This window comes from Balaenoptera physalus, assembly GCF_965194825.1.
Source record: "Balaenoptera physalus genome assembly, chromosome: 12".
Classification (NCBI taxonomy): domain Eukaryota; kingdom Metazoa; phylum Chordata; class Mammalia; order Artiodactyla; family Balaenopteridae; genus Balaenoptera; species Balaenoptera physalus.
The window spans coordinates 17,297,747-17,325,372 of NC_138897.1; the positions used below are offsets into that span (position 1 = coordinate 17,297,747).

Genomic DNA, 27,626 nt, shown 5'->3' on the forward strand with positions numbered 1-27,626 from the left:
AACCCCTCCTACCTGCTCCATCCAGCCTGCCCGTCACGCCGCGCCAGCGACAGCCGCCCACCCCCCTTTTGGCAGAGCAACACACTAATAAGAGCCGAGCGTGGCTGGTCGGGAGAGGTCTAAGCAGTGATGTAGCAGGATCTTCTCAAAAGGGGGGAGTGGGAACCCGCGAGGAGAGAGTGAGGGTAAAAACAAAGCCCTTTCCAGGCGAACCGACAGCCTCGGGGGCGTGGCTTACTTAATTCGCTTCATCAATAAAAAGGATCAATTGAGCTTTCCTCTCTCCACCCAACCCGGAGGTGCTGGATCCCAGAGAGGAAAAAAAAAAAAAATGGCAGGGCTGCAAGCTTCCCCCAAGTTTCCAGCAGCACCTGCCCCCATCCTAGATCTCCTCCCCCCACCAAAAAGACCCCGAAATCCACACTCCTGGCTTTAGACTCTGCAAGACAGAGGGTCGGACACGCACAGCTCAGAACGTTTCACTCTCTCCCACCGTAACAAGCACACACGCATCAGAACACTTGCTGACACCATCATTAGAAAGTTCCAGGGGGAGACAATCCAGGTTTTGCCGCGGCCCCGGGCTCCCCCGCGCGGCGCGGGTCTCCAGCCGCGACCCAGACGTGACACACGTCATGGACTCCCGGGCTGCAGGGGTGAAAGGCGGAAAGTTGCCCCACAGCCCCAGGAGACGCGGCTTGGAGAAAAGGAACACGCGGGCTGAGAAGCGCACGCGCCCTCCTTCCACCCAAAGGCGGGGAGCGGCGAGTGAACCCCAGGCTCGCTGGGCGTCGCGCCGCTTTATTTACAAACAATGCGCAGGGCCGGGGGGGAGGGGCGGCAGGCGCAGGGCGGAAGAAGCGAGCACCCCACCGGGACCCCGCTCCCGGACGCTCCCGCCTTTGGAGTCCCCCTGCAGGCGCGGGGGACGCGCACCCAAGGGGTCGTCCCAGTCCCCACTCCCTGCCGCCGCCGGAAAGGAACCTCCCGGGGAGTCCCGTCGGGAAGGGGGCGCCGCTCACCTCGTCTTCCGAAAGTCCGTAGACCGGCTCCCCAAGCCCGGTCGCCATGGAGCCGGCCCCCCGCGCGGGATCAGACGCGCTCCCGGGCTGCTGGGCTGCGGCGCGGGCGGCCAGGTCTTCCCTCCTCCTCCTCCGGGGCCGTCCGGCCCTGCGCGCGTCCCGCCGGGCGCCGGCAGGTGAGGGAGCCCGAGCGCGCGCGCCCCGGCCGCTGCCTGCGCCGCTTCCTCCCGGAAGGCTGCGGGGCCTTGCGGGCCGGCGGTCCCGAGAGCGCGCAGTGCAGCGGGCGGCGGCGGCGCAGCGCCCGCCGGGCTTTCCTTCCCTCCCAGCTCGCCCGCCGCTTTCCGCCCCTCTCCGAGCCTGCTCTCTGATCTGTGGAACCCGGCTCGCCCGCCCCCACGCTCGCTCCCTCTCGGCCCCCGCTCTCTCCGCCCCCTCCTCCGCCTCCTCCCGCCCCGCGCTCAGAGGGGATCCTCCCCGCCTCGCCGGGGCGGGCACACGCGCCCCCCAAGCCAATCACAGGCCGGGCTGGGGGGCGGGCCGCGGGCGCGGGGGTGGTGGAGTTCGGTCCCAGCGCCCACCCCACCCCCTCGCTCCCCTGCGGCTCCCCGTGGGCTCCCCGCGGGCTCCCCAGCCGTGAAGCAGGTCTCCTCGGAGCTGACCCACCCTCCCCTCCCGCTCCCGCTTTCCCTCCGCTTTGGGGAGCGGGCGGGCTGGGCATTTGGGGCCGCTGAAGGCATTTTCCACAAGAAAGTCCATTTCTCTTCCCCGAGGTCTCTTCACCAAGACGCCTGAGCTCGCCGTAATTGTTAAAGGGGGGAAGATGGATGTTTCTGGACCCCTTTAAATTGTTGGCAAGCCCAACTTGGGTGCTTTGTCGGCTTCCCGGAGCCTATCTGCCCGGCCCGGCCGCCAGCCGGGAAGAGGCTGCCCCGGTGTGGCCGCAAGTCGCCACTGCCTTGTCAACCTTACACGGAACAAAACCAACGCAGCGCCCGCTCTGAGTACACAGCCGCCCACTCGAAAACAGCGTGGTTCTTTGAATAAAAAGCAGCTCTTTTGTGAGCCGCAACGTGAAATCTCAGACTCAAGTTTAAGGTAATCCTCTGCATATGCAAACCATTAAGACGTCCTATTAGCCACGGTAGGATTCTTCCCACATCCCAGCTACTGTTTCTCTAGCAAGCAGTTCATTTAATCCATCAGATTTATAGGAACGCCAGAGACTAGTTTAAATAAGAGAGAAATTCGTCACTCGACTTTTTCAGGAAGCCTTTCCTTAAATTTAGATGTTAAGTACAGTTGTGGGTTCAAAAAGAAAACAGAAACAACACGCATTTGCCTCTGCAAAAACATCAAAGTGCCCTCTTTGGTATTCGCAGGGTGCCTTTAGGATTTTCATTCAAGTTAGTTGTTTCAGAAAGCAGAACTCACGTGATCCAAACCGCAGCTACTTTGCTAAGTATCTGTTTGTGCCCATCTAGATCCTTTTCGAAAGAAGGGAAACACCCATCCTCTAACGTAAGCTCTCCTTTGCCTCCCTGCGACATTACTGTGGCTTAAATGTGTGCCATACTCAAGATTTTCTTTCAAGACAAAGCCTCTTGAAGTCAACCCCGTATTCAGAAGCCTTCCCCACCTATCTTGAGCCATTTAAGTCCACAGTACTTAGATGCCACAAAAGCCCAAATGAGAAAAAAATCATCTTTAGGGAGGCACAGTTCAAAAGACAGTTCTCTGTACATTCTGTCCAGACCAAAGTTTTTCAACCTTTTCAGGCCTAGAATATCTTTCTTTTCATAAAGATTTACAAACACACACACACACAGGCGCACACCCCAATTCTAATATGCTCTTCACCGTGCCTGTGACTTACATAGTATAGGAGTCCTTGTGTCTTTATCCTCGCTAGCCAGGTCTTTGTCAAGTTCTGTCCAGTTTATATTATGGGAGGGAGGGTAATCTTTTTAAAATTTTTCTAATAGAAAATTATAATTTCTAATTCCACAGGACACCCTTCCTACAGCCCTAGAGGAGCACAGTTCTGGACTTTATCTTTGGGTGAGGCTGTATCATCTGGGAGCTGTAGGAGTGTGTCCTGCTTCCTCTCCCTGTCCTGTTGCCATGATTCTGCTCCAACAACCCCACCAGGGCAGTCTACACCTGCCTGCACTCTGGGGTCATGCCCTTGGCTTTCCCTAAAGGATGATTATGAGAAACTACACTATGAAACTTGCCTTATGTCATGTATCGTAGAGGTGTTTATAAAATCATGATCTTTGATGTTCAGTGTTTCCTGTAAGAAGACTCAAACAAGACATTTATTTCAGACCTAGGAGGAAAAGCTTTCTTCTAAGGAACTGGTAAGCTTTTGCATGACGGATGACAAGAATTATTTCAACTAATTTTGTTTTTCTATTAACTTTAACCACCAGGAAACTCAGGACCCATTTTATGGCCCTAAGTCATAAAAGAACCCCATAAACAACAAAATCAATCCCCTGTGTAATTATGTACCAGCTTTCCCCCAGTACAGTGGTTCTCACCCCTGGATACACATTGTTATCATCTGGGGAGCTTTAAAATGACCAGGCACCCAGTGGCCAGCCTAAGAGAATATGATTTCATTGGTTCACAGGACCGATGTAACTTTCATAGGAGCACAGGCAATGGTAGTTTCAATAGCTTCCCAGGTGATGCTAATGTCCCTGTAAGATTGAGAATGGCAGGCCTGGCCAGTGGTTCCCAAACTTGGCTGTACAGAGGAACACCTGGGGATGTTTAAAATCACTGCTCTGTACCTCCCACCCCCTACACACGCTCATTTAATTGCTGCGGGGTGCCATGTGGGCATCAGTTTTAGAAGCTCCCCAGGTGATTCTAATGCACAGCAAAATCTAGGGATCTCTGGCTTAGACTGATATTCTTTACGTTTTCCATGATCCTGATCTTTTCATTTTTTTTTCAGTTTAGAGGTAATTACATGTTTTAAACATACTCAAATCCTTTGTGGATGTAAACAAATATACTTGGTGTGACTAGTATCAGGGAGCAGTTTTACCCACCCCCTACCACTCTGAAGTCTCAGATTAGTCCAATTTCTTGCAGGGGGGTAGTTCAGGGAGCACAGCCCTTAAGAGAAACTCTTCTGCAGTCTTATCCAAAGCAAAACTGTCCTTTCATCCTCCAGTCAGTTTCACGTCTACTTAACAATTATACAGAACCTAACTTGTAGATTCGTCTCTGGAATTTCTTCCATTGTGTTGCCTTTGGAGGCTGCCTTTAACATCTTAGATTTCATACTGTGGGTGCTTGGTAAATGCTATTCACTTGGATCACCAGAAATGAAAAATTAGCAAGAACAATTTTAAAGTACAATGGGTAATCACAAATAGGGAACATTTTAATGCTAAGCCTCTACAAATGACTGAGTTGGCTTAGCAAGCTATGTATATCTTAAGTCTGGGAAGTGCTCAAAGAGAACACACAGTGGCACATATCTGCGTGTTTCATATAAATAACACTGTATTTTTTTTTCTTTTCAATTTTTGGTATTTTGTATTCTTGAAAAAGAAAGCTCATGAAGCAAACATTTTGAAGATGGACATGTGCCTGTAAAACCCGGTGTCATCTTGGAACTTAGCGACATTCATTGATACATAGAGGAATCTCACAGATTTAAGGTGTGTATGATTATACAGGCAAATAAACCATACTTCAAACTTTTGACATATATAAAGGTGGGTAGCAAAATTTACAATGACTTGTAAATAGCTAATCATTCTGTATAAAAATAGCTAGGCTTTTTAAGAAACACATTTTGAACACCTGTGTGCTATTCATTCTAGCACCCTAAAAATAATAAAATAGCTGAGATATAGGTACATGATTCCAGTTTTTTCCAATCTAACAAAATACCTGCCTTTTATCTGACTATATTAGCTATTTACTTTTATCATTTATTAATATTTCTGAAATGTTTGATTTGTTTTCACATTTTTACTGTTTTTTTTCTTATTTTTCATGCATCTTTTTATTGAATTATGCTGTTATTGTTCTTTATTTTCTTATTATATTTGGGATGTTAATCACTGCCTTTCTGTTCTTTTCCTGTTTACCTTGGACATTTTACATGCATACCTTACTTGACAAATCAAAAGTTAATATCTTAATCCCCCATCTGAACAATACAAGAAGCTTAAGACACTCTTTTTGATCATCAACTCCTTCTGTGGTATTACTGTCCAATTTCGTTCTGTACTTTTTTAAACCACCAAATTAGATATTATTTTTATATACAATTTTTTTAGCTTTACCAATATATTTTGTGGTTTTGTTTCTAAGAATTCCTTGTTGCTTCTTAGACATTCCTTTGAGATCATTTTCTTCTTTAAGGACACCCTTTTAAATTCCTTTAGTAAAAGTCCATCGGTGATAAACTCAGTTTCTTTTTATCTGAAAATGTCTACCCTCATTCATGCAAGATGGTGAAAATTATGTACTAGAAGCAGACTGAAAGCCGTTGTGGAATGTAGAAGGATGTAAATCAATGCTGTTAATGTGACTAGTGTCACTAATTTTACCCACCCCTACCATTCTGAAGTGTAGGTCTGAAATTAATTTTTTTGGGGGAATGGAACTACCCTTAAGAAAAACCACTCAATAGTCTTGCCCAGGGTAAATGGTTGTCTCATTCTCAGTGCTTTGCAGATGCTATTCTTCTGATTTCTGGCTTCCATTGTTGATGATGAATGGGCAGCTTTTAGTCTAATTACTGTTCCTTTGTAGGTCATCTGCTTTATCTTTAGCTGCTCTTTGTTCTTGATGTCCTAAATTTTCTATAATTTGTCTATATGTGATGTTCTTTTTATTTATCCTGTCTAATTATACTTTGCACTGTGATTTAAATCTTTTATCCTTTCTGGAAAATGCTCAGTTGTCATCTCATCAAATATTGCCCTTTCTCCATTGTCTATATGTGTCCTTCTGGGACTCCAGTTACTCAGATGTAGACCTTCTAATTCTGTTGTCGGTATCTCTTAACCCCTTTAACATACTGCATGTCCTTGTCTGTCTATGCTGCACTCTGAGTGATTTCTTCAGATCTCTCTTCCACTTTGATAAGTATTTCGTTGAGTCTAATCTTCTGTTTAACCCATCAGTTGAGTTTTTTATTCAATGATCAAATTTTTCATGTCCAAAAGTTCTACTGAAATTTTTTCAAATCAGCCTCGTCATTCTTTCTTTTTTTAAAATATTTTATTTATTTATTTATTTATTTATTTGGTTGTGCCGGGTCTTAGTTGCGGCAGGCGGGCTCTTTAGTTGCAGTTTGTGGGCTCCTTAGTTGTGGCATGTGAACTGTTAGTTGCTGCATGCGTGTGGGATCTAGTTCCCTGACCAGGGATCAAACCCAGGCTCCCTGCATTGGGAGCACAGAGTCTTAACCATTGCGCCGCCAGGGGAGTCCCAGCCTCATCATTGTTTATAGTTTTTTATTTTGTGTTTCCAAATTTTATTTCATTAAACATTTCATAACTAATTATTTTATATTTTGCTAAGTCATATCTAAAAGTTTGGAATATGTCTTCCTTAGTTTTTGCTGACCCTTGCTCGTTGAGACTTCATTCCACGTATGTTTAATGTGAATTCATTTGGTCGTGATTTTATTTGGTTAATCTTTGTCTCTGGAAATCCAAAGTGGCTTTGTGTTTGTTTCTGCTAAGGGAACGCTACCACCCTCGGACCACTTTAGCCCCATTTGGGAGCCTCGGTTTCATATAGAAGCCTGAGGTTCAGTCACTAGCCCCCCAAATTAGTCTCCCCTTAATTGCAGTGTTGATACAGCACTTACTTGCTGCTTACTGCATCATTCTTTGGTTTCAGGTAACTTTTTTTAGGGTGGAGGGGTATGGAACACATTATAACTGTTCAGCAGATATACACTTCCTCACCTCCAGGAGGAATAAATGTTCCTGCCCCCATGATAAAGCACTTGACCGTGTAACTTACTTAGTCCAATGGCATATGAGCAGAAGTAGCAGTGTGACTAGTTCAAAACAGAGATCACAGAGGCTTTGCAAGTTTTTGACACCTCTTCTGTGCTCCTGCCCTACACCATGAGAACATTCCATCCCAGGTGAGGGTCACTCCTTAAACCTGGGTACCATAAGGACACACAAGAAACAGCCCTGAACTTGACCTGCAACCTGGAGCAAGGTCACCCAAATTACAGCTGCCAACATGCAGTGTGAACTAGAGATAGGTATTTATTGTTGTAGCCACTGAAGTTTTGAGATTTTTGCTACACATCATTATCATTATCAAAGCCAAAGCTGACTAGTATATGAAACCTCCGGGCCTTAATTTGTTACTTAACATAAGCCTAACAATACATTTAAAAAGTCAGGATAGTTTACAGCAGGGAGACCCTTCAGGGTAGCTAGACTGACCTTATTTACAAGTGCGGCACTTGAAATTTAATGCAGTTATGTTCTTCTACCTAAAAGAGGCAGTCATATTTGTTCTTTTAAATAATGCCTTTACATTCTTATTCCTCTCCATTAACTTACTTAGTAAACTTTAAAATCAAACACCAAATTCTTATTTCCTAGAAATTTGGAAGTGTATAAATTAGTTTCCTATGGCCACTGTAACAAACCGCCACACACTTGATGGCTTAAAACAATAGAAATGTATTCTCTTACAATTCTGGAGGCCAGAAGTCTGAAAGCAGCATCACTGGGCTGAAATCAACTTGTTAGCGGCCCCTCCTGAGGCTCCAGAGGAGAATCCATTGGCATCTAGACCTGCATTCCTTGTACTTCTCTGCTCAGGGCCCCTCCCTCTATCTTTAGATCTCTCTCTCTTCACTGAGGTCGTATGACCTTCTCCTCCTGTAGTCAAATCTCCCACTGCCCTCTTATAAGGACACTTGTGAGGTCATTTAGGGCCCACCCAGACAATCCAGGATAATCTCATCTCAAAACCCTTAATTTAATCACACCTGCAAACCCTGTTGCCAGATCAGGTAACATTCACAGGTTCCAGGGATTAGGACCTAGATATTTTTGGAGCCCATTATTCAGCCAACCACAAGAAGTGCGGTGGTGAATTTCAGTCTATACTTTGCTGGATGCCACAAACGCTCAATTATTTGAGTCCAATTTTTTGGTAGAAAGGGAATGATTTTTTTTTTTCCTCCTCACATTGTATTTTCATTTGCAAGAAGCAATAAATTACGTCCTTCGACTCTGTGATAGAAGTTCTGAAACAGCTGCTTTAATTAACAGTTTTGACAAGTTTATTGATTTTTTAAAAAAATAATAATCTAAGTGACTTGAAAACTCTCTACTTAAAGGGTGAAATGTGTCCTTTCTTTTCAGAACTCCTTTACTCCACTGATAAAATTTTGAAAGTATGCTTCTAAAATGACTTTCTCTACTTTTATTATTTGTATTAAAAATGGGAAGATTGAGGCAAAGTTAGTAAACAGCGAACAGTTGTGAAGCTTTCCCTAACAATGTTGAAATAGCTTTCACTTGTGTGCTGGAAAAGGGATGAAGTGGAGGTGGGGGCATTGAGATGATTTAGTTCCCAGAAGATTGGAAAAGAGAAAGATTTTCACACACCAGAAATCCTCTTTAATTATTAGTGGCTTCACACTTCATGAGTTAGCACTTGAGATAAACCAAACCAACTCACACAGCTAACAGCAGGGGACAAACACCCTAAGTGTTCTCTACAGTTTTTCCCATCTCTCACCTCCGAATGCAACCCCCATACTGCTCACTGCGATCACTCCCCCCACCTCTACCCCTACGTCCTTCCAGTGTTATGGGCTATTCTTTCAATGTCACTGATTACGTCATAACTTGATCCCCAACAGAGATGACTCTTCCACCTACTCTAGATTCTGTTCACTAGCGTCTCCAGAACAACCCCACTGAATGTTCCCCAGTCTTATCAAGTCAATACTGTGGATGTTGGTGAGCAGCTGCTTTGCCTTGCCAAGGAGGGCAGAACTTAAGAGAACAGGATTAAAATACTGGAAAGGAAAAAAACCAAAGGTTTGACCACATACTCTGTGAGCAAGATACTGGAGAAACAAGACTTTCCCATATTGCTGGTAAGAATGCAAAACAATCCCTGTGGAGAAGAATGTGTCCATATCTGGCAAAAATTACACTGGTACTTTAATCCAGTCATCCTACTTCTAAGGCTAACAGCATTGGGAAAATATGAAGTGACATGCATTTGAAATATCAGAAGGTTGGAAATAACCCCAGATGTCTGTCAATAGAGAAGTGGTTGAATCAATTACTGATCCATCCACACAATGAAGTACTAGGTAGTTGTAAAAATAAATGAGGATGCTCTCTCTATACTGATATGGAGTATCTCAAGGTTATATTGTTTAACTAAAAGGCAAAGAAAGCAAAGTGCAGAACCATGTTTATCCTGGGCTACCATTTGCATGCAAATAGGAAAACATGCCTGAATCCAGAAGTACAGACAATATCCTCAGGGCTCTGGCACTGGGCTCTGCTTGTGCGTACTTGGCTTCATTCTACAGCCTGATTCTTTCTGTATAATAAATGAGAAGATTGCTTGCAGCCCAAGCTGTTCTATCAAACCAAGGTAGGTTCAGCCTGGGCCACTGTCCCACCCCAGTGCAAGGGGGAGGGGAGGACAGAGTAGAGTAGTTGACAGTTATATGGCATGAGAGCAGGGAAGGACCGCAAATGAAATGGGGCCATTGAACACACAAGGACAAGAGATGCCCACACAGGTTCAGACCTTTAAGAATGAGGTGATGGGAAGAGACAATCTCAGAGTTTGTCCAGATTTCAAAATTCTGTAAACTGTGTAAGATAGTAGATAATCGGGAACCTTCTTCTCTGGGGTATCAAATGGAAGCAGCTGTAAGCATTTCTTAAAACTTCATATCCAAGAACTCAGGGCAATTTACTGAATTCATGTTTGGATTGCACCATAGTCTGCTTCTGGTCTCTCCGCTTAACCTACTAGATTTTTTAGGGAATCTGAAGCCCATCACCTGGAAACAAAGCAGGAGTTTAGAAGGTGATTCTGAACTGTAAAAGTGGAATAAGATCACCAGGACTCACGCCTGTGCTAGAACAAAACAGCTCTTGGTGTTATGTTTCATGCCCAGAGAACTCTCCCTCTGCTCCGGGCAGCGTGGATGCCTCTGGAATTCTCTGGGGCCAGCCGTGATGGAGATCTGCAAGAAAAGGGCAGGTGTTACTTATTGAAAGGAGGCTAGTGACCAGAGAAGCACTTCGGGACAAGCAGCAAGCCTTGTACACACTGGCTGCCTGCCCATTCTTAGCATTTACGGAGACTGGCAAAGCATCCAAGTGAAAGCAAAATTTCTGGGCATCCGAAGGCTGTGATGGTGAAGAACTTCATATTATCTGAAGCCTCCCCACCTGTTTCAGCAGGAAGATTTCTAAGACCATTCTTACTAACTACCCTTAGGGAATGTCACAAAAACAATTTCCTTTCCTCTCTTTTCCTTTCTCCTAGAACCGAGTATCTTTGGACCACGGGGAAGGAATCTTCTCCTTCTCATGGGTGAAACAGAGCCTGGGGAAATGGCCTTGTTACCTTCTGATAGATAATTCCAGTAAGCCCTGCTAGCTAATGGCCACTCACTCTGCATGGTCTGCAGGATTTGCCCCATGAAGCCTCAACTCCAATTAATATAAAACAAACAAAGCTCCTGTGCTCTTATAGTAACAGAAATTTCTCATAATCATGTAAACTCAAGTTCTTTATAAAATAATCAGAAGTCTTGTGTTGTTTTATAGCATTGGCTACCCTATGTTAAAACTGCAGCACATTAAAAATACATTCCATTATATTTTTCAGTTTATCATTAAAGTTTCAGTTTAATAACTGTAAAGCACTTCTTTGAGGCTTGTGGCATCCTACCTCCTCCTTCTTGCTGCCGCCTCCTCAGACCCCCACTCCCCACACACACCTATGCTGAATGAAGACTTTGGTGCCTGATTCCGTAGAGGTGGATTATTCCATCCACATCTATTCCTGGGATATAGTGAACAGATGCAAAGATGTCCATCCAACCTCCCGGCTTCTCAGGCCCTTGACCTCCTCATTTCCAATTGCCTTTTCCTCTTCTCTACATCTTAGACTTTGTCAACATCCAAATTGCTCCCATCTCCAGAATCAATGGTTTAAATGCCAACTCTGATCACAGACTCTCACACCCCAATTTAGAATCCCACATGTCCCTTGTCATCATCAAGACCATTATCCTCTCTGCTGTCTTCTAATTCTGAGACCTCTTGGTAATCATGTCACCACCCTCCTGGTCTAACAAATTTCAGTCTCTCATTTCAGTCCTGTTCTTGCAGTTACTCCCCAGTTGTGTTTCCCTGTCTTCTGCTGTTTCTCTTTTATCTGAGCCTGAACCTGGGTAGCTGAAAATCATTGAAGAAAGTAAAGAAGCCCAAGAGTTTCTGCCCACTGTGAATTTATAGTCTCCAACTCAACTGTGCTCTCATATTCCCGATGCCCCTTCTACTTCCTCACTCTCAGTGGATGGCTTTGATTCCTGGTTCTAGAAGAAAACAGAAACCATCAAAAAGGCCTCCCATGACCACACCTAGAAACATCTCCTCAACCACAGCCGCATCCTACTTCTACCTACTCCTACTATGGATCAGTCATCCCAAGGGGGCCTGGACCCCATTCCCTCCCCTCTCTAACCCACTGGATCCTTTCCAACAGGCCCAGTCTGTTCATTACATTCTGGAACACTGAGATGAATACCCTCTGAAATTTAACAGAGGTGGTTTTAGACTTGACACCATGGACAGTAAGCTTGTGAAGCTTGGCCCCAGAAGTGATATAACCTCAGAAGGAAAATGAATTCAAGACAGTGTTTAGTTAAGTCAGTGGACAATAGATTCAGGGAGGGCTCGTACTGTCCGTCCTCGCAGCAAAGCCACAACCTTTGGGGGGTCTCACTAGGACCCATCAACCTTTGGAATTTTACACCGTGAGGGCAATTTCAGTGTCCCACGATACAGCCCCCTCAAGCCACCATCAGGATATGGGCTTGGTTGGCAGTGATCTGACCCAGTGTGATAAGCTATTTGTTCTTGCCCTTCAGCTCTGGCTTTATAAAGGATATTTTATGAATGATTTATCATGTTATTATGAAAACTGTAAGTCTACACAAACCATCCTGGTCTTTCTCTTAGATCATAAACACAATCCTTTTCACATTTTACTCCAGGCTCTCTGAACTGGCTCTGTGTACATACATGTACGTGTGTGCCTGGAGGTAGGTGTATTGTTTCTTCCCACAAATAAGCGTGAAGATATAGGTAGCAGTCTGATGCATTTCCTAGATTCATGGTCTCAAAAGCCAATTTTGGGGACTTCCCTGGTGGCGCAGTGGTTAAGAATCCGCCTGCCAATGCAGGGGACACGGGTCCGATCCCTGGTCTGGGAAGATCCCACATGCCACGGAGCCACTAAGCCCGTGCGCCACAACTACTGAGCCTGTGCTCTAGAGCCCGTGAGCCACAACTACTGAGCCCACGTGCCACAACTACTGAGCCCACATGCCACAACTACTGAGCCCACGAGCCACAACTACTAAGCCCACGTGCCACAACTACTGAAGCCTGTTCGCCTAGAGCCCGTGCTCCGCAACAAGAGGAGCCACCGCAATGAGAAGCCCACACACTGCAACAAAGAGTAGCCCCAGCTCGCCGCAACTAGAGAAAACCGGTGCACAACGAGGACCCAAAGCAACCAAAAATTAAATAAATAAATTTATTTTTTAAAAAGGCCAATTTTGCACTTTTCATGCTTACCCCACCCCCACCCCTGTGTCATCCAGTTCCAGGATGGTTGTGGATGTCTCAAAACAAAATTCATTTCTTATTTTCTGTGGTTTCGCAAAAAGATACATGACAAAGATTGCTCAGGATCTAGGAGGAACACTATATCAGAATGAAATAAAACAACGTGTAGGTGTCATGGGTTCAGGCATGAATTAAGACAGCACCTTCAATCTCCTTCTTCTTACCCATTCAGGATATGAAACATTCCTGCTCGGAGCTGAATTTTGTGATCGCTCTTGCACCACTGTGTTTAAACAAATTCACAGAATGTGATGCTTAACTGCTACACTGAGGTAAGTAAGGAAGATGTTTTTGTTTTGAATATAAAATCACGTACTGGTCAGATTCCCTAGCCAGAATGAAATGAATGACTGTATCCATTAATGAAATCATTTGGTTAAAAAGCAAAAAACAAACCTGAACTGCTTGGAAAATATCTTCTCTTCCCAATGTTTGGGGTAAGTAGTCTCCAAGAGACACCATGGGACTTCTAGTAAACAGATCTTCATTTTTATTAGTTGATCAAAATGAAATAAAATAAAAAAGACTTCTGCATGGGAAAAAGCAATGGATTTAGTGTATCTGGTGTAGAAGGAGGGAGAGAGCTAAACCAGTTAGGATAAGAAACCATGGTTATAGAGCACAGCCAAGCCTCGAAGATTTCTTTTATTATCTCCTTATCCTGGGAAATGGACTTTGGAAAAGTTCTGTAATGTGGCCCGTTAGGAACCTCACTTCCATCATAAAAGACTTTGCTGGACCTCAGTCAATCTGCTTGTTTATGACCTGTTCAGATGTAGGCTACTGGAGGACATAGGGAACCGAAATATTTCCATGACAACAGTTTTTAATAAAGGGAAGGAAATGCTAGATTTCTTTTTTATGATCAAACTGTTCTGAAATAAATAATTGGTTCGAAAAGGTTATTCAAGAGGTTTTTTTTAGCCAAATAATGTTCCAATGATTAGGTAAAAATTGAAGACTGAGATCCAAGACTCCTGGCTCCTGCTTAAATACATGGATCATGTAATCACTCTACCTTTCATTCTCCTGCAGGGGATACAGATCATAAAAATAAAGTCATGAGGGGTAGTTTTAAGATTAATTAGCTCATGATTGTAAAGTGTGTTTTGAGGTAGTAAAATGAAAAATATTATATAATTTATAATGTCATTATCACAATTAAAAAATAAATAAAAATAAAATGTACTTTGCCCCCATTATGCCTAGAATTTATGGGCTTCAGCTATTAGTTCTAAACTTTTTTCTTTTGGCCACTATAAGTTCATTTTGAAGGGATTTTATCAGTATCTCCAGAATCCTAGTTTAAGAAACATACATACACACACACACACACACACACACACACATACAACCTGTCAGCCACAAAGACACAACACACACGTTTCCTGATCCTTCCAGGGAGATGACCAGAATCCTTGCTCTGATTACATTTCTTGCTTTCACTCCCATTTTTCACTGATTTAGAACATGGGACCACATCTGCAACCATGAATTCTTCAACACAGTTTCAAAATTTGACTTTCTGATTAATTAAATATCCAGATAAGCAGAAAGACTTCATATAACATACTTAGATTATTAATTTTCTAAAAATGAGAATTCAATAGAAATACATCAATTCATAAACTACACTAAATACCCTTTATATTGACAATTCGGAAGGTACTCTCAGGGTTCATAATTAATATTAATTATCTTCAGATTCCATTATGGACTTATTCCAGATAAGACGCAGAGTAAAAGGAAGTTCACTTTGTCTTTTTTTTGTAAATCTCTTTTATTTATCTCAGTACCAGCTACAAAAATCTATGCAGAGAGAATGTAATGAGTGTTTTTTTGTATAAAATAACAGTAGCAGTTGGGTGAAGGTGGTCAAAAGATACAAACTTCCAGTTATAAAATAAGTCCGGGAGATATAATGTACGACATGGTGACCATAGTTAATAATACTGTATTGTATATTTAAAAGTTAAGAGAGTAGATCTTAAAAGTTCTCATCACAAGAAAAAAATTGTAACTATGCATGGTGATGGCTGTTAACTAGACTTACTTGGTCCTCATTTCACAATATATACAATATCGAATCGTTATGTTACATACCTGGAGCTAATATAATGTTATTATATTGTAATGTCAGTTACTACATCTCAAAAAAATAATAGTAGCAACAACTATCCTATACAGTCTGTAGTATTTTACAGATAAGGAAACAGAGGCTTGGAGAAATTAAGAAGCTAGATCAAGTTCACACATCCAGGGTTAGCGCCTGGGCACGTCTGACTCAATACCACATCTATGCAGTCAGTTTACACCATGAAAGTTTCTGTCTCTACGTCCAGACAGAGGAGTGACTGCATTCAGTGAGGCATGCCTTCCCAACAATTCACAGATCTTATATCCCAGCGCCAGGGCAGCACGTCCAGAAGTTCATGCTAGAGGATGAGTAACAATGTGTACTGTCCCATGACTGGCATCTCCATGTCGAGAGGTCACCAGCTCTCCAAGACTGGGTTTGTCTACTCAGGATATGATCCTCACTTTCCTTTAGGTTCCTTGATAGGCTGGTTCTTTTCTAAAGGATAGTGATATTGTCATCCAGAACTATAACCTCCTTAATAACAAGAGGCTAGGTCAGCAGTTCTCAGCCTTGGCAGCCTGTTATAACAACCTGCAAAGCCTTAAAAAATGCCAGCATCAGGGCCCTACCTCCAGAATACTGATGTATTTTGATCAGGGGTAGGGCCTGGGCATCAGAACATTTAAAGATCCCCCAGGTTAACCTCATGTGCAGTTAAGGTGAGAAGCACTGCTGTCAGTTAATTTTAAGGACAGTTTATTCTCATTTGGTTTGAATATGATGATACCTCCATTTAAATGAGCATTTTTTAAAATTTATGCAAATAACCACCAGTGTGCTGCTTCTTCCCTTCAGAGATGATTGACAGCACATTGGCAGTTACCACTGCTGGCCGACACAGCGTAGAGGGGCATTATTCCAGTAGGAACAAAACATGTTTTCATTAATTTTTTTTTTGGCTTTGTTGCTGCTTATTTCAACTCAGATAACCACCGCACTCTAGCCTCAGTATAGAGCGTTACTCATTTTGGAACATTATTTCTCCTTTGGGCTTTAGACCATGAGATAAGAAAAGCTGGCCTAAAATATACCTGAGGACCAAACTCACTTCCATAACATCCGTGAATTGGGCAATATGATGTATAAGCCTCAGTGGGAGCTGGTAATATATAGTGATGGCAACATTTGAAATGATGATGAATGAGGTCCTCACAAATGGAAATCAACTGTAACCTAGATTTGTACGTTTATAAGGCCTGTCAGAAGGCTGATACCCAAAACATCCACAGTATTTCCAGCTGTATTTGGAATGCCTTGGATTTTATTCCTCACAGGCCCAGGAGGCATGTATTTCTCACCTAAGAAATTGATTCCCTTCCTCCTCTTCCTCAGGACACTCCATTACTTTGCTCTGGTGACTTTTATAAACGTTTATAATTTATTTCACTAAATGTAAATCAAATGGTAAAACCTGACGGGGGTATAGGAGCCCCGAGCTCTTTCTATAAATGTGTGTACATTTTCTCTAGTTAAGTGCTACAGTAACACCCTAGAGAATGGAAAGAACAGGGCAGGCACAGTGAGAAGCTCTTTTCTGCTTTTCATCTAAACACCGTGTCATACACATTTTCAGAAAGCAGAAAAGCTAAAACATCGACATACTCCACTTTCCACATGATCCCTGGCCCCTATTTTTTTTAGCCTATGCTTTCTTTTTTTTTTTTTTTTTTAATTAATTAATTTATTAATTTATTTATGGTTGTGTTGGGTCTTCGTTTCTGTGCGAGGGCTTTCTCTAGTTGCGGCGAGCGGGGGCCACTCTTCATCACGGTGCGCAGGCCTCTCACTATCGCGGCCTCTCTTATTGCGGAGCACAGGCTCCAGACGCGCAGGCTCAGTAGTTGTGGCTCACGGGCCCAGTTGCTCCGCGGCATGTGAGATCTTCCCAGACCAGGGCTCGAACCCGTGTCCCCTGCATTGGCAGGCGGATTCTCAACCACTGCACCACCAGGGAAGCCCAAACCTATGCTTTCTTGAAGTGGACTGTTTTCAGGAGAGTCACCAAAAAAAAATAAAATAAAATAAAATAAAATAAAAATAGTGGAAATAATTGCAGCTAGCATTTACTGAGTTCTTACCACGTGCAGGCTCCCTACTAAAGTGCTTTATTTAACCTACAAAGTAGGTGCTATTGTTATCTCCGTTTCACAGGAAAGGAAACTGAGATACAAAGGTTAGGATATTCACCCCTGACCCAATTCTAGAGTGTGCTTAACCAGAGTTAGGAATTATCCATTAAGCCCTCTCCACCTAGAGAGAGTTTACATTCTGTTTGTGCTCTCTTAAAAATGTAGAAATACACATCTGTTTGTTCAGCAAATGTTTGGTAAGTGCCTAGTATAAGCCATGTCATATGCTAGAAACTAGGGATACCGAGTTGAGTGACAGACATATCCCACCTCTTTGAGATGAATCTAACTGGGGAGACAGATGTTACCTAATAGCTACAGAAATCATGATTTTAAGTTCAACCGTGACAAAAAGCCAAGAAGAGAAGTAGAGTGAGAACAGATGACAGTGGTGGCCGGGCTTATTGGAGCTTGGAAAAGCAGGGGTCACTTACTATGTGCCAGGCATTGTTCTAAGCACTATACGTTTGTTATTTTATGTATGTTTCACAACTGTTCTTTGAGCTAGGTATCAGGTTAGCCAAAAAGTTCGTTCGGGTTTTTCTGTGAGATGTTGCGAAAAAGCCGAATGAACTTTTTGGCCAACCCAATGCTATTATTGTTTACATTTTTCAGAGGAGCAAACTGAGCAGAGATCAGTTAAGTAACCTGCCCAAGGTCAAACACTGAGATCAGACTTTCACTGCCAGTACTAAGACTAACTAGAAGGTCTGACGAGCCTTCCTGCAGAAAACAACTAAAAACAGCCTAAGTCAAATATGTATTTTTTAAAATCTTCTTCAAAGCATTTAACAACTGACATGATAGGGTAATAAAGAACTATTAGGCTAAAATCCAAGTGAAGGCAGAAACCCAGATAAATAAGTGGAACACTGAGGATGCTTTTTCATCGAGGGTGTTTTCTGAACTTGAACTTCAGTTGTCAAGGCCTCTTGGATAAAGATCCACAAAAGCCAAAGACCAGGAGTCTAGTAGGAGATCTTTCACACATAAAGTTGGGATCCTATTACTCAGCCGTAAAAAAGAATGAAATAATGCCATTTGCAGCAACATGGATGGACCTAGAGACTATCATACTAAGTGAAGTAAGTCAGACAGAGAAAGACAAATATCATATGATGTCACTTATATGTGGAATCAAAAAAAATAATACAAATCCACTTATTTGCAAAACAGAAACAGACTCACAGATATAGAAAACAAACTCATGGTTACTAAAGGGGAGAGGAGAGGAAAGGATAAATTAGGAGTGTGGGATTAATATATACACACCACTATATATAAAATAGGCAATCAACAAGGATTTACTGTATTGCATAAGGAATTATATTCAATATCTAGTAATAACCTATAATGGAAAATAATCTGAAGCTGTACCCTTAATGTCTAATGATGAACCAGAAATAACCTAACCCTCCCTCCTCATCCCCAAGGAAAGTCTTCTTGGACCTGAGTATATCAGGAGGAATTAAACCCCTGGCCCAGAGAATCTGTAATAGAAAACAAGTCTTCCTGTGGATTTGTGGCCCCAATTCACTTCCTGGGTAATCCAGGAAAGCTCAAGCTATGACTTTATCTTAAAGTTGTCCCAGACTGTTAATATCTTTAGGAACCTGGCAGAAACGAATTTAAATCTCAGAGAACCACTCTTTCATCCTAGGCCTCAAGCAATTCCCTCAAATAATTTCTTAAGGAAAATGCATAGCTCACAGTAATAAATGAATGGATAAATAAATAAATAAACATTCACGCAAACTAGGTACCCTGAGTGAGAACAATAGAAAAAACAGAGCAGAACAGACCTACAAAATTTCAGATGTTGGGCATAACCTGGCGGTCCAGTGATTAGGACTTGGCACTCTCACTGCCAGGGCCCCACTTAGATCCCTGGTGGGGGAACTAAGATTCCCGAAAGCCACATGGTGTGACCAAAGGAAAAAAAAATTCAGATGTTGAAATTATCCAAAAGAAATTATTTTTTAAAATACTAAACTTACTAGATCAAAAACAAAGAGACAAGCTTGACTATATCCTCAAGGAATAAGAAACAATACCAAAAAATGACATAGCAGATTTTTTGTTTTCTCTTTTTTTTAATTAAAAATATTTTTTTAAATTTTTGGCCATGCTGCACAGCTTGTGGGATCTTAGTTCCCCAACCAGTGATTGAACCCAGGCCCTCGGCAGTGAAAGCATCGTAAGCACTGGACCGCCAGGGAATTCCTGTTTTCTTTTTTAATTGAGATATAATTGACATATAACATTGTATAAGTTTAAGGTATATAACATGCAGTAGTAAGTCCCTACATATGAACCTTCAAGTTGTGAACATTCAAAGATGCGAACATGCGTTCGCATGTCCAATTACGTACGTTAGTTCACGTGTCTGGCGTACATTGTCACGTGCATGCATTCTCTACAAGTGGTTGTGCTTTTGTGTACTCCACAGAACTGTATAGAGTACAGTAGTACAGTATCTTTATTTCAAGCTAGATCTGCAGGAGGACGACGTCATTGAACTCCTTGCTCTGCAACATGAGGAGCTTACTAATGAAGTACTGATGGAATTGGAGGCCCAGAGAAAGGACGAAGAGAGACAAGAGGAAGAAGTAACTGAAGAACTGAAGAGATTCACAGTGCAGGAAATGGCAAGGGGATTTTCTATATTTGAGGAGTCAGTGTTAGTTTTTGAGGCAAAGGACCTGAACGTAGAACGGTACACGAAGGTTGCAGCAGCCTTTCAGAACTCAATCCAGTGCTACCGTCTCATCTACGGTGAGAAAAAAAGAGCTACTACCCAGACATAGAATTGAATCCAGCAAGGAACCAAAACCGGTGCCATCAATGTTAGGCATGAGTGAAATTTCTGCTTGCCCTCTGTCTCCTATTGCTGATGATCCTTCAGCTCTACCATCTCCCACCTCCTCTCCCTCCTCCAGTCAGTAACTCTTCCTGCCTGTTCACTCAATGCCAGCCCCTATATGCCAGCTATTGTACTGTACTACTGTACTTTTCAAGGTACTGTACTGTAAGATTAAAAATGTTTATTTTTTGTGTTTGTTTTTTACGTATTGTGTGAAAAGTATTATAAACCTATTACAGTACAGTACTAATAACCAATTGTGTTAGTTGGGTCCTTAGGCTAGCTTTGTTGGACTTATGAACAAATGGGACTTACCAACATGCTCCCGCAATGGAACTAGTTCGTACATAGGGGACTTACTGTATCAATTTGATACATTTATATTACAATATGATTGTCATTAAGCTAACACTATCACATCACATAAACATAATTTCTTCTAGTGGTGGGAACAATTAACATAGCAGATTTTTAAAATTAGAGCTTGTAGAAATAAAAAAATTCAATGACTAAAATCTCAACGGGCATATTAAGCATCACTGAAGAAAGAATTAATGAACTGGAAGACAGGTCTGGAGAAATTATGCAGAATATAGCACAGAGATGGAAAATATAAATGGGAAATTAAAAGATACAGAAGACAGAGTTAAAAGGTCTCACATTTGCCTAATCAGTTTCAGAAGGACAGGAGAGTGAGATGGGGGCTACAAAATGGAATGTGAATTTTATCTTGGGAGCAAAAACAAACCATTACAAGATTTTTAAGTAGAGCATTGAGTCGGGTTGTTATGAAAGACAATGCTTTTTCACTTTTCAAGGGTGTCTGGCTGAGGGGACAAAGGGGCTGCAATGGAGCCTGTGTTCTATTCACCAGGACATGTGCCTGATGAGGGGTGGCATCTGTCTGGAGAAAGGGAAGCATTCTTCTAATGCCCACGGAGACTCCGTATGGCTCGTCACAGTCCTGGCCCTGGCATAATGGGCTTCAAGTTTTTCTCTTCGGATGTAGTGTAGAAAATGGCTTTTCCCAAAGAAAAGTGTCATCAGATCAGTTTTTTCATCATTTCTGCAAAGGTCAGCTTTCGAGACTTTTCTTCTTCATGTGCAGCCAATAGGTCACACTACTAAGAAACACACATATCCAAATTTATTTGTTTCCTGTGAGGTTAATTAAAGCCATTTTGTCCTTGATCTGGACTCTGCCTTAGGCAGAGTTCTGCTATTGTCTTCCTCCATAGCTGTTTTTTTTCTCTTCTCATCCCTCCTGAATACATTTTGGACTAGAAAGGGGAATTTCATCTTCTTTTCCTGGAATAGGTAATGCAATATGGGTATCACTGCATTCTGAAACATGTAAGCTATTTTCTTTACCTTCCATATCCAAAAGGCAATCACTGTTCATGACCTTGTGTATTATCTGAAGTCATTAGTCGAAAGAGCAATTTGATATTTCATCAGCTGACACATTATATTACATGTGTTTTAGTAAGTGAGGGACAGTGGTGAATGGCTCAACTTGAAATATTACAAAAGAGAGACTGTTAGGGTTGAGATAGTTTACAACCCTCAGCATAGGAATTAGTGGTAGAAAATAAAGAAAGAAGTTAATGTGGTGCTAAATATACTGAAGGAAAGTAAAGCAGGGGGCTGGAGTTCACTCTGGTGTCTATTAGGAGGGAGAAGCTGAGATCTGGGTAAGGAGTGGGTCCCTCTGGAGTTGAAATTAGCAGGAATAGTGTTAAATATGCATAGTCCTAGATCTTGGGGAAGGGGTTTGAGAAATGTCTACTGAGCTAGATCAAACATCCAACTCATCTGGGCTGCTCTCCAGTAAAAGAGCCAGGAGGTCAGCCCCTATTCATAAAATCAGAAAGACAACAAATATTTGCATGTCAGAGAACCAGCATCAGGAAATGAAAGCATCTTATTTGCAGCAAACCAGGACAAATGTACAGTATCTCGTGGAAACTGCAGGGAAGGGAGATGTTTCTACTGAAGAAGGGATGGTAAATTGAATTAATTACATAGCACCCATTAGTACTAATTAAAAGATGTGTAATGAATGCATCATTGGTATTTTCTTATTTAGGATACTCTTGGCTGTTCATTTTCTTTCCCTGAACACAGAAAATATTAATAAAGGCTTTCACGGAATCGCTTTAATGGGAATCCAATTCTTCTTTTACCATATAGCTGAGAGTACTTAATCTCCTAGTTTTCCTTTTATGAGGAAATCCTCCGACTTACTCTTTTAGTTGAGGTCTTGTATTTATATTTTTAAAGAAGAGCTTGTTAACTTCATCACTAAGGTATTTGTAAGAGGGTTTATCCTGCTTCCAGTCACCACCTCACTTACCCAGAATCTACAAAAGAATGAGCCAAACCTATGACCACTCGATTTTGTACCAAGTGATGGAGAAACACTGATGAATAAGACCCAGACTCTTTCTTTCAAAAGATGTAGCACTGAAAGGGAAATAGACATAAATAATAATGCAGTTCAATATGGTAAGTGCTCAAATAGATGATTATATATAGCTGAAGCACAATGGAGAGAGTAATTTATTTCTTTTTATTTTATTTATTTTTTAACATCTTTATTGGAGTATAACTGCTTTACAATGGTGTGTTAGTTTCTGCTGTGTAACAAAGTGAATCAGCTATACATATACATATATCCCCATATCTCTTCCCTCTGGTGTCTCCCTCCCACCTTCCCTATCCCACCCCTCTAGGTGGTCACAAAGCACCGAGCTGATCTCCTGTGCTATGCAGCTGCTTCCCACTAGCTATCTATTTTACATTTGGTAGTGTGTATATGTCCATGCCACTCTTTCACTTCGTCCCAGCTTACCCTTCCCCCTCCCTGTGTCCTCAAGTCCATTCTCTATGTCTTCGTCTTTATTTCTTTTTAAAGTATTCTATTTAAAGTATTTATTTGCACATGAATGTTTATAGCAGCTTTATTCACATTTACCAAAACTTCGCAACAACGAAGATGTCTTTCAGTGGGTAAATGGATAAACTGTGCTACACCCAGACAATGGAATATTATTCAGCACTAAAATTAAATGAACTATCAAGACATGAAAAGACACGGAGGAAAGTTAAAAGCATATTACTAAGTGAAAGAAGCCAATCTGAAAAGTCTGCATACTATATGATTCCAACTATATGGTATTCTGGAAAAGGCAAAACTATGGAGACAATAAAATCAGGGGGTGTTGGAGGGAGGGGAGGGATGGATTGTCAGAGCACAGAGTATTCTTAGAGCAGTGAAAATACTCCATATGATAATCTACTGATGGACAGGTCATTATATTATACACTTGTTCAAACCCATAGAGCATACAACATCAAGAGTGAACCTTATGTAAACTAAGGACTTTAGATGACAATGATGTGTCAATATAGGTTCAGAGATTGTAACAAATGTACCACTGTGATGGAGGATGCTGATAACGGGGGAGGCTTTGCATGTGTGTGTGTATGTGGGGGGGAGGGTATGGGAAATCTCTGTACCTTCATCTCAATTTTGCTGTGAACCTAACATTGCTTAACAAAATAAAGCCTTTAAAAATAAAAATGTAATTAAATTTTTAAAAATATTTATTAAGTACCTACTGTGTACAAAACACTATATTAGGCAGTGATATAGGGAGAGAGAACAGTTCTTGCATCCTTTGTATGGAGGTGGGAACAAGCTTGAGAAGAATTTTTTTTGAGGCTCTTGGGAAGGGTTAATGACAGTAACTGTCATTATTTGAAAATCTCCTAACACAGATCCCACTACCTGAGGCCCAGTGGTAGAAAAGAGGAACTGAGGAAAGAATTCCCTCTGCCAGCACTACCAGCCCGGATCACCCTCTTGCTCCAGTAGCCAGGATGTGTTGAGTCAGGCAGTTAAGTCTCCCGACATCCCAGAGAACTGCAAGCACACGTGGCCAGATGAGGTTCACTTTTATCAGAGGTCAGGGCTTTCAGCAAATGTTTAACCAACAGGTTTGCTTTTTACCAGCAGCATAGTTACCATAACCTCCCCTTGCTATCAGATTTGCTGATCAGAGGTCAATAGCAGCTTTGAGAATAGTTATTGATTTATGAGGTCAAATATTCCTCGGTCCTAGCCAAACATAGATTCCACCCCTCACCCAGAATAGCTGGTGTGATGTATCAATAGTTACTACCTGGAGACAGGAATTCTTCAAAGCCCTATTGTGTAGTAGAATTTGTAATCATAATGTCTAGGTCGCTGACATCTGATTTCATTCAACACCCAGATTAATCGCCTTTCAAAGAATATGTTGATTTTGCAGGCCACCTTAGTCAGTGTTTACTTTGGGATCAATAATGCAAGCCAAAACTTTAAGGGTGGAGCTGAAAGCCTACAGATTAAAGAAGCTTCAGACAGGGAGGAACTAAAGCAATGTAATGAGGAAACTGAAAAATCACATGTCGACTTTGAGCAGCAACACTTTTGCTTTGGAAATCTGAGTCAGGATTCCTGGTGACGCAAACACTGGCGCGACTCTCGGGATTTTTTCAGAAGGAAAATCAGACTTCGGCTGCCCAATTCAGTGAATTGTGCAATGTGTACCATTTCTCCCCTGAGGCGGGAAGCAAATGGGAGTAAAATTTGTGATTCACCTTTTTTATTAATAACATTCATCGCACGTACCAAACGTGGGATACGCATGTCACTCAACTCTCATCACACAAACCATCCTACACAATTTGGACTGCAAAAAGCTGTCTGACAGAAGCTCGCTACAACAGCCTTTTCAACCAAACCTTCAGTTTATACTTGAGGAAGCTGATCCTCAGAAAAGTTTGGTTAAACTTTCAAGAGCCATGCAAGGAACAGCAGAGCTCTGAGCTGCCAGGCCTCCCATCTACTCTATCACCTTTACTGCTGCCCACTGCTCTGTTCATTAATGGAGAAATAGTACCGCAGACCAAGGCTTCTCAAACTTTACCTGCAGGCAATTCCCCTGGGGATCTTGTGAAACTGAAGATTTGATTCAGCAGGTCTGGGTGGACCTAAGATTTGCATTTCTAACAAGCTGCTGCTGGTGCCGATGCAGTTGGTCCATGATCATACTGAATAATAAGGTTGTAGATGATTATGTGCTCCATGTTGCTCTCCCAGCTTATTACTGTCATCATTGGTGGTGCCTTTTTTAAAAATCTCATCTTATATGGATTTTGAACTAGTTGTGATATTATATCAAATATTGAATCTGCTGCAGGCTCTTGTGCTTTGAGATAATGTTTAAGGGAATCATTTATAGACCATCCTCTTGGGGAGATTTTTAAAGTATCTTTAAGCCATTTCCCCTTTTATGTCATTCCTACCCACTGTTGAGACATGTCACTACGTACCAGGACTAAGGTCCAAAGGGTGAGAGCTAAAGGCTCAACGCTGTCCTGGCACAAACACACAAAGGTTAGAAAAAAATGTGACCAAGTCTTTAAAATAGATATTTAGGTCAACACTGAGATGTATTTTTCGGAGATGCTAGCAGAATGGAAGTGGTCATGAACTTGGACTTGGGATTCCTGGATTCCAGTGTCCCTCTGCCTTTGCCCCGTAGCCTTGTGAGCCTGGACTTCAACCCTCTAGGCCTCAAGTTCCACATCTGTAAAGGGAGTGGTTGGAAGAGATGATCTGAGAGGTCTCTTAAATTCCAAAGTTTTATGGTTGGTGATAATTAACATTTTTTTTTTTTAATCTAGATTGCCTACCCAAAAAATGTGATGGAAATTTTTACCAGAGAAACAGAAAACCATTTTTCCATTTGGATAACCAGGAAGATTTTAATGACAAAGACTGGAAAATATAAGCTAAGTACTGGTTCCTCTCAGCTTGCTTATTGCTATAGCAGAAAAAGTTGTGGATTTGAAGAAAACAGATAGGCTGTGTGATATTGGGAAAGTGACTTCATCCCTCTGAGTCTTGGTTTCATCATCTGAAGAACGATGGGACAGATGTTCTAAGTCCATTTTGGTGCTAATGATCCATATAACAAGTGGAAACAGTTACAGAATTCTAGAACCTACTTTTCCCTTCTCATTAGTCTTCCATCTTTACCAGTGATGGAGTGGGTCCCTGACCACACCTGCTATCCTTATGAATGGAGCAAGTACAAACTCCTGAAGAACAAAGTACCTTTTGCTCTATCCTTCCCTCCATCATTCTTTGAATAGTTGGTAAAATGAATGAATGAATGAGTGATTGTGTTACCACAGGACAATAGGAAATAATCAGAAACACTAAATTCCGTGCGGCCAATGTGCAGCTCCAGGAGCAGTTGTGCAGGTCTACAGCGGATGGCACAGAAGTTGTTGGCCAGAGGGGTAGTGAAAGGCGTTTTCAGCCAGCCCTGGATGCAAGATGAGTCAGGAAAGGGTACTATTAGCAAAGCTGCAATGGTGCTAAGGACCCCAAGAGGGAAGAAAATTAGCAAATTTGGGATCCCTCTCTAGTTTTTATTTGAATCCCCAATGTTAAATTTTAATTTGAGTTGGGAATTAGATTTGATCAAAAGCATTTCCACAGGGAACAGAACCTGTAAAATTAGAACAGATACATGGCTTGTCTAGGTAGGTTTCAAGAGAAAAATCCAATCCTGTAGGGAGGCTATGAACATTTGGGGATTGTGGGCAGGAATAATTAATAGAACCATAGATATTCAAGCAGGTAAGATCCGCATCAATTCGTCCTACACTTTGTGAGCTGTTCTTCTCAGAGGCAAACCTGGGATATGGAGACAAGAAAAAAATTTGCTGGGAGGCTTCTGATGGATCCCTTCATGCACATATTCTCAGTGAGGGGCCTCGGGGTTTCACCAAGCTTCCTAGGTGATTCCAAGACACTGTCAAATTTGAGAATCTAGCTTTGAGCAATTATCAGTCATTCACACATTCATGTAAATAGATTTTGATTTCTGTCCTTACTGCAGGTTGTATTTATTTAAGAGGAAGAGGAAGGAGAACTGTGGTTAAATACGGGACGATATTTTGTAATGGTTCTGGGGAGAGGTAAATTTGGAAAAAATAACTGAAATGGAAAGGTCAGATGCCATTTCATCTGAAAAAAACTTTTTCTCGAAGCTCTGTTCAGGGTTAGCTTTGATTAAAAAAAAAATTTTTTTTTTCAATACCTCAGAATCAAAACATCCCTTTAGGGACCTCCCTGGAAGTCCAGTGGTTAAGACTTTGCCTTCCAATGCAGGGAGTGTGGGTTCGATCCCTGGTCAGGGAGCTAAGATCCCACATGCGTCACAGCCAAAAAACCACCCTATCCCACCCCTCTAGGTGGTCACAAAGCACCAAGCTGATCTCCCTGTGCTATGCGGCTACTTCCCACTAGCTATCTATTTTACATTTGGTAGTGTATATATGTCCATGCCACTCTCTCACTTCGTCCCAGCTTCCCCTTCCCACACTGTGTTTCTTGATGTAAAAGGCTGTCGTCTTTGTTCTTCAGGAGTTTATACTTGCTCCATCCCTAAGGATAGAGGCTATGGTCAGGGACACACTCCCTTCATC

The 27,626-nt window shown here is 42.1% G+C and overlaps 1 protein-coding gene and 1 long non-coding RNA gene across 10 annotated transcripts in view; one reads left to right on the top strand and one right to left on the bottom strand.

Moving 5' to 3' along the window:
• Window positions 1-1,218, bottom strand: part of NEDD4L (NEDD4 like E3 ubiquitin protein ligase) — a 338,860-nt gene extending 337,642 nt beyond the window's left edge. For all 4 annotated transcript variants that reach the window (XM_082417940.1, XM_082417938.1, XM_082417934.1 and 1 more), the window contains exon 1: window positions 1,023-1,218. In XM_082417940.1, the coding sequence (XP_082274066.1) occupies window positions 1,023-1,070 (48 nt within the window). In that variant the 5' untranslated portion in view covers window positions 1,071-1,218. The remainder of the gene's footprint in view (window positions 1-1,022) is intronic.
• Window positions 1,219-1,431: 213 nt separating this feature from the next.
• The window catches only part of LOC309639989, a 73,048-nt gene continuing 46,853 nt past the window's right edge, over window positions 1,432-27,626 (top strand). For 2 of the 6 annotated variants that reach the window (XR_014251961.1, XR_014251962.1), the window contains exons 1-2: window positions 1,432-2,117; window positions 3,030-13,215. This is a non-coding gene — a long non-coding RNA (uncharacterized lncRNA). Of the gene's footprint in view, window positions 2,118-3,029; window positions 13,216-19,705; window positions 27,374-27,626 lie in introns of those variants that run through there. The other 4 variants (XR_014251963.1, XR_014251964.1, XR_014251966.1 and 1 more) reach the window with 4 other exon arrangements.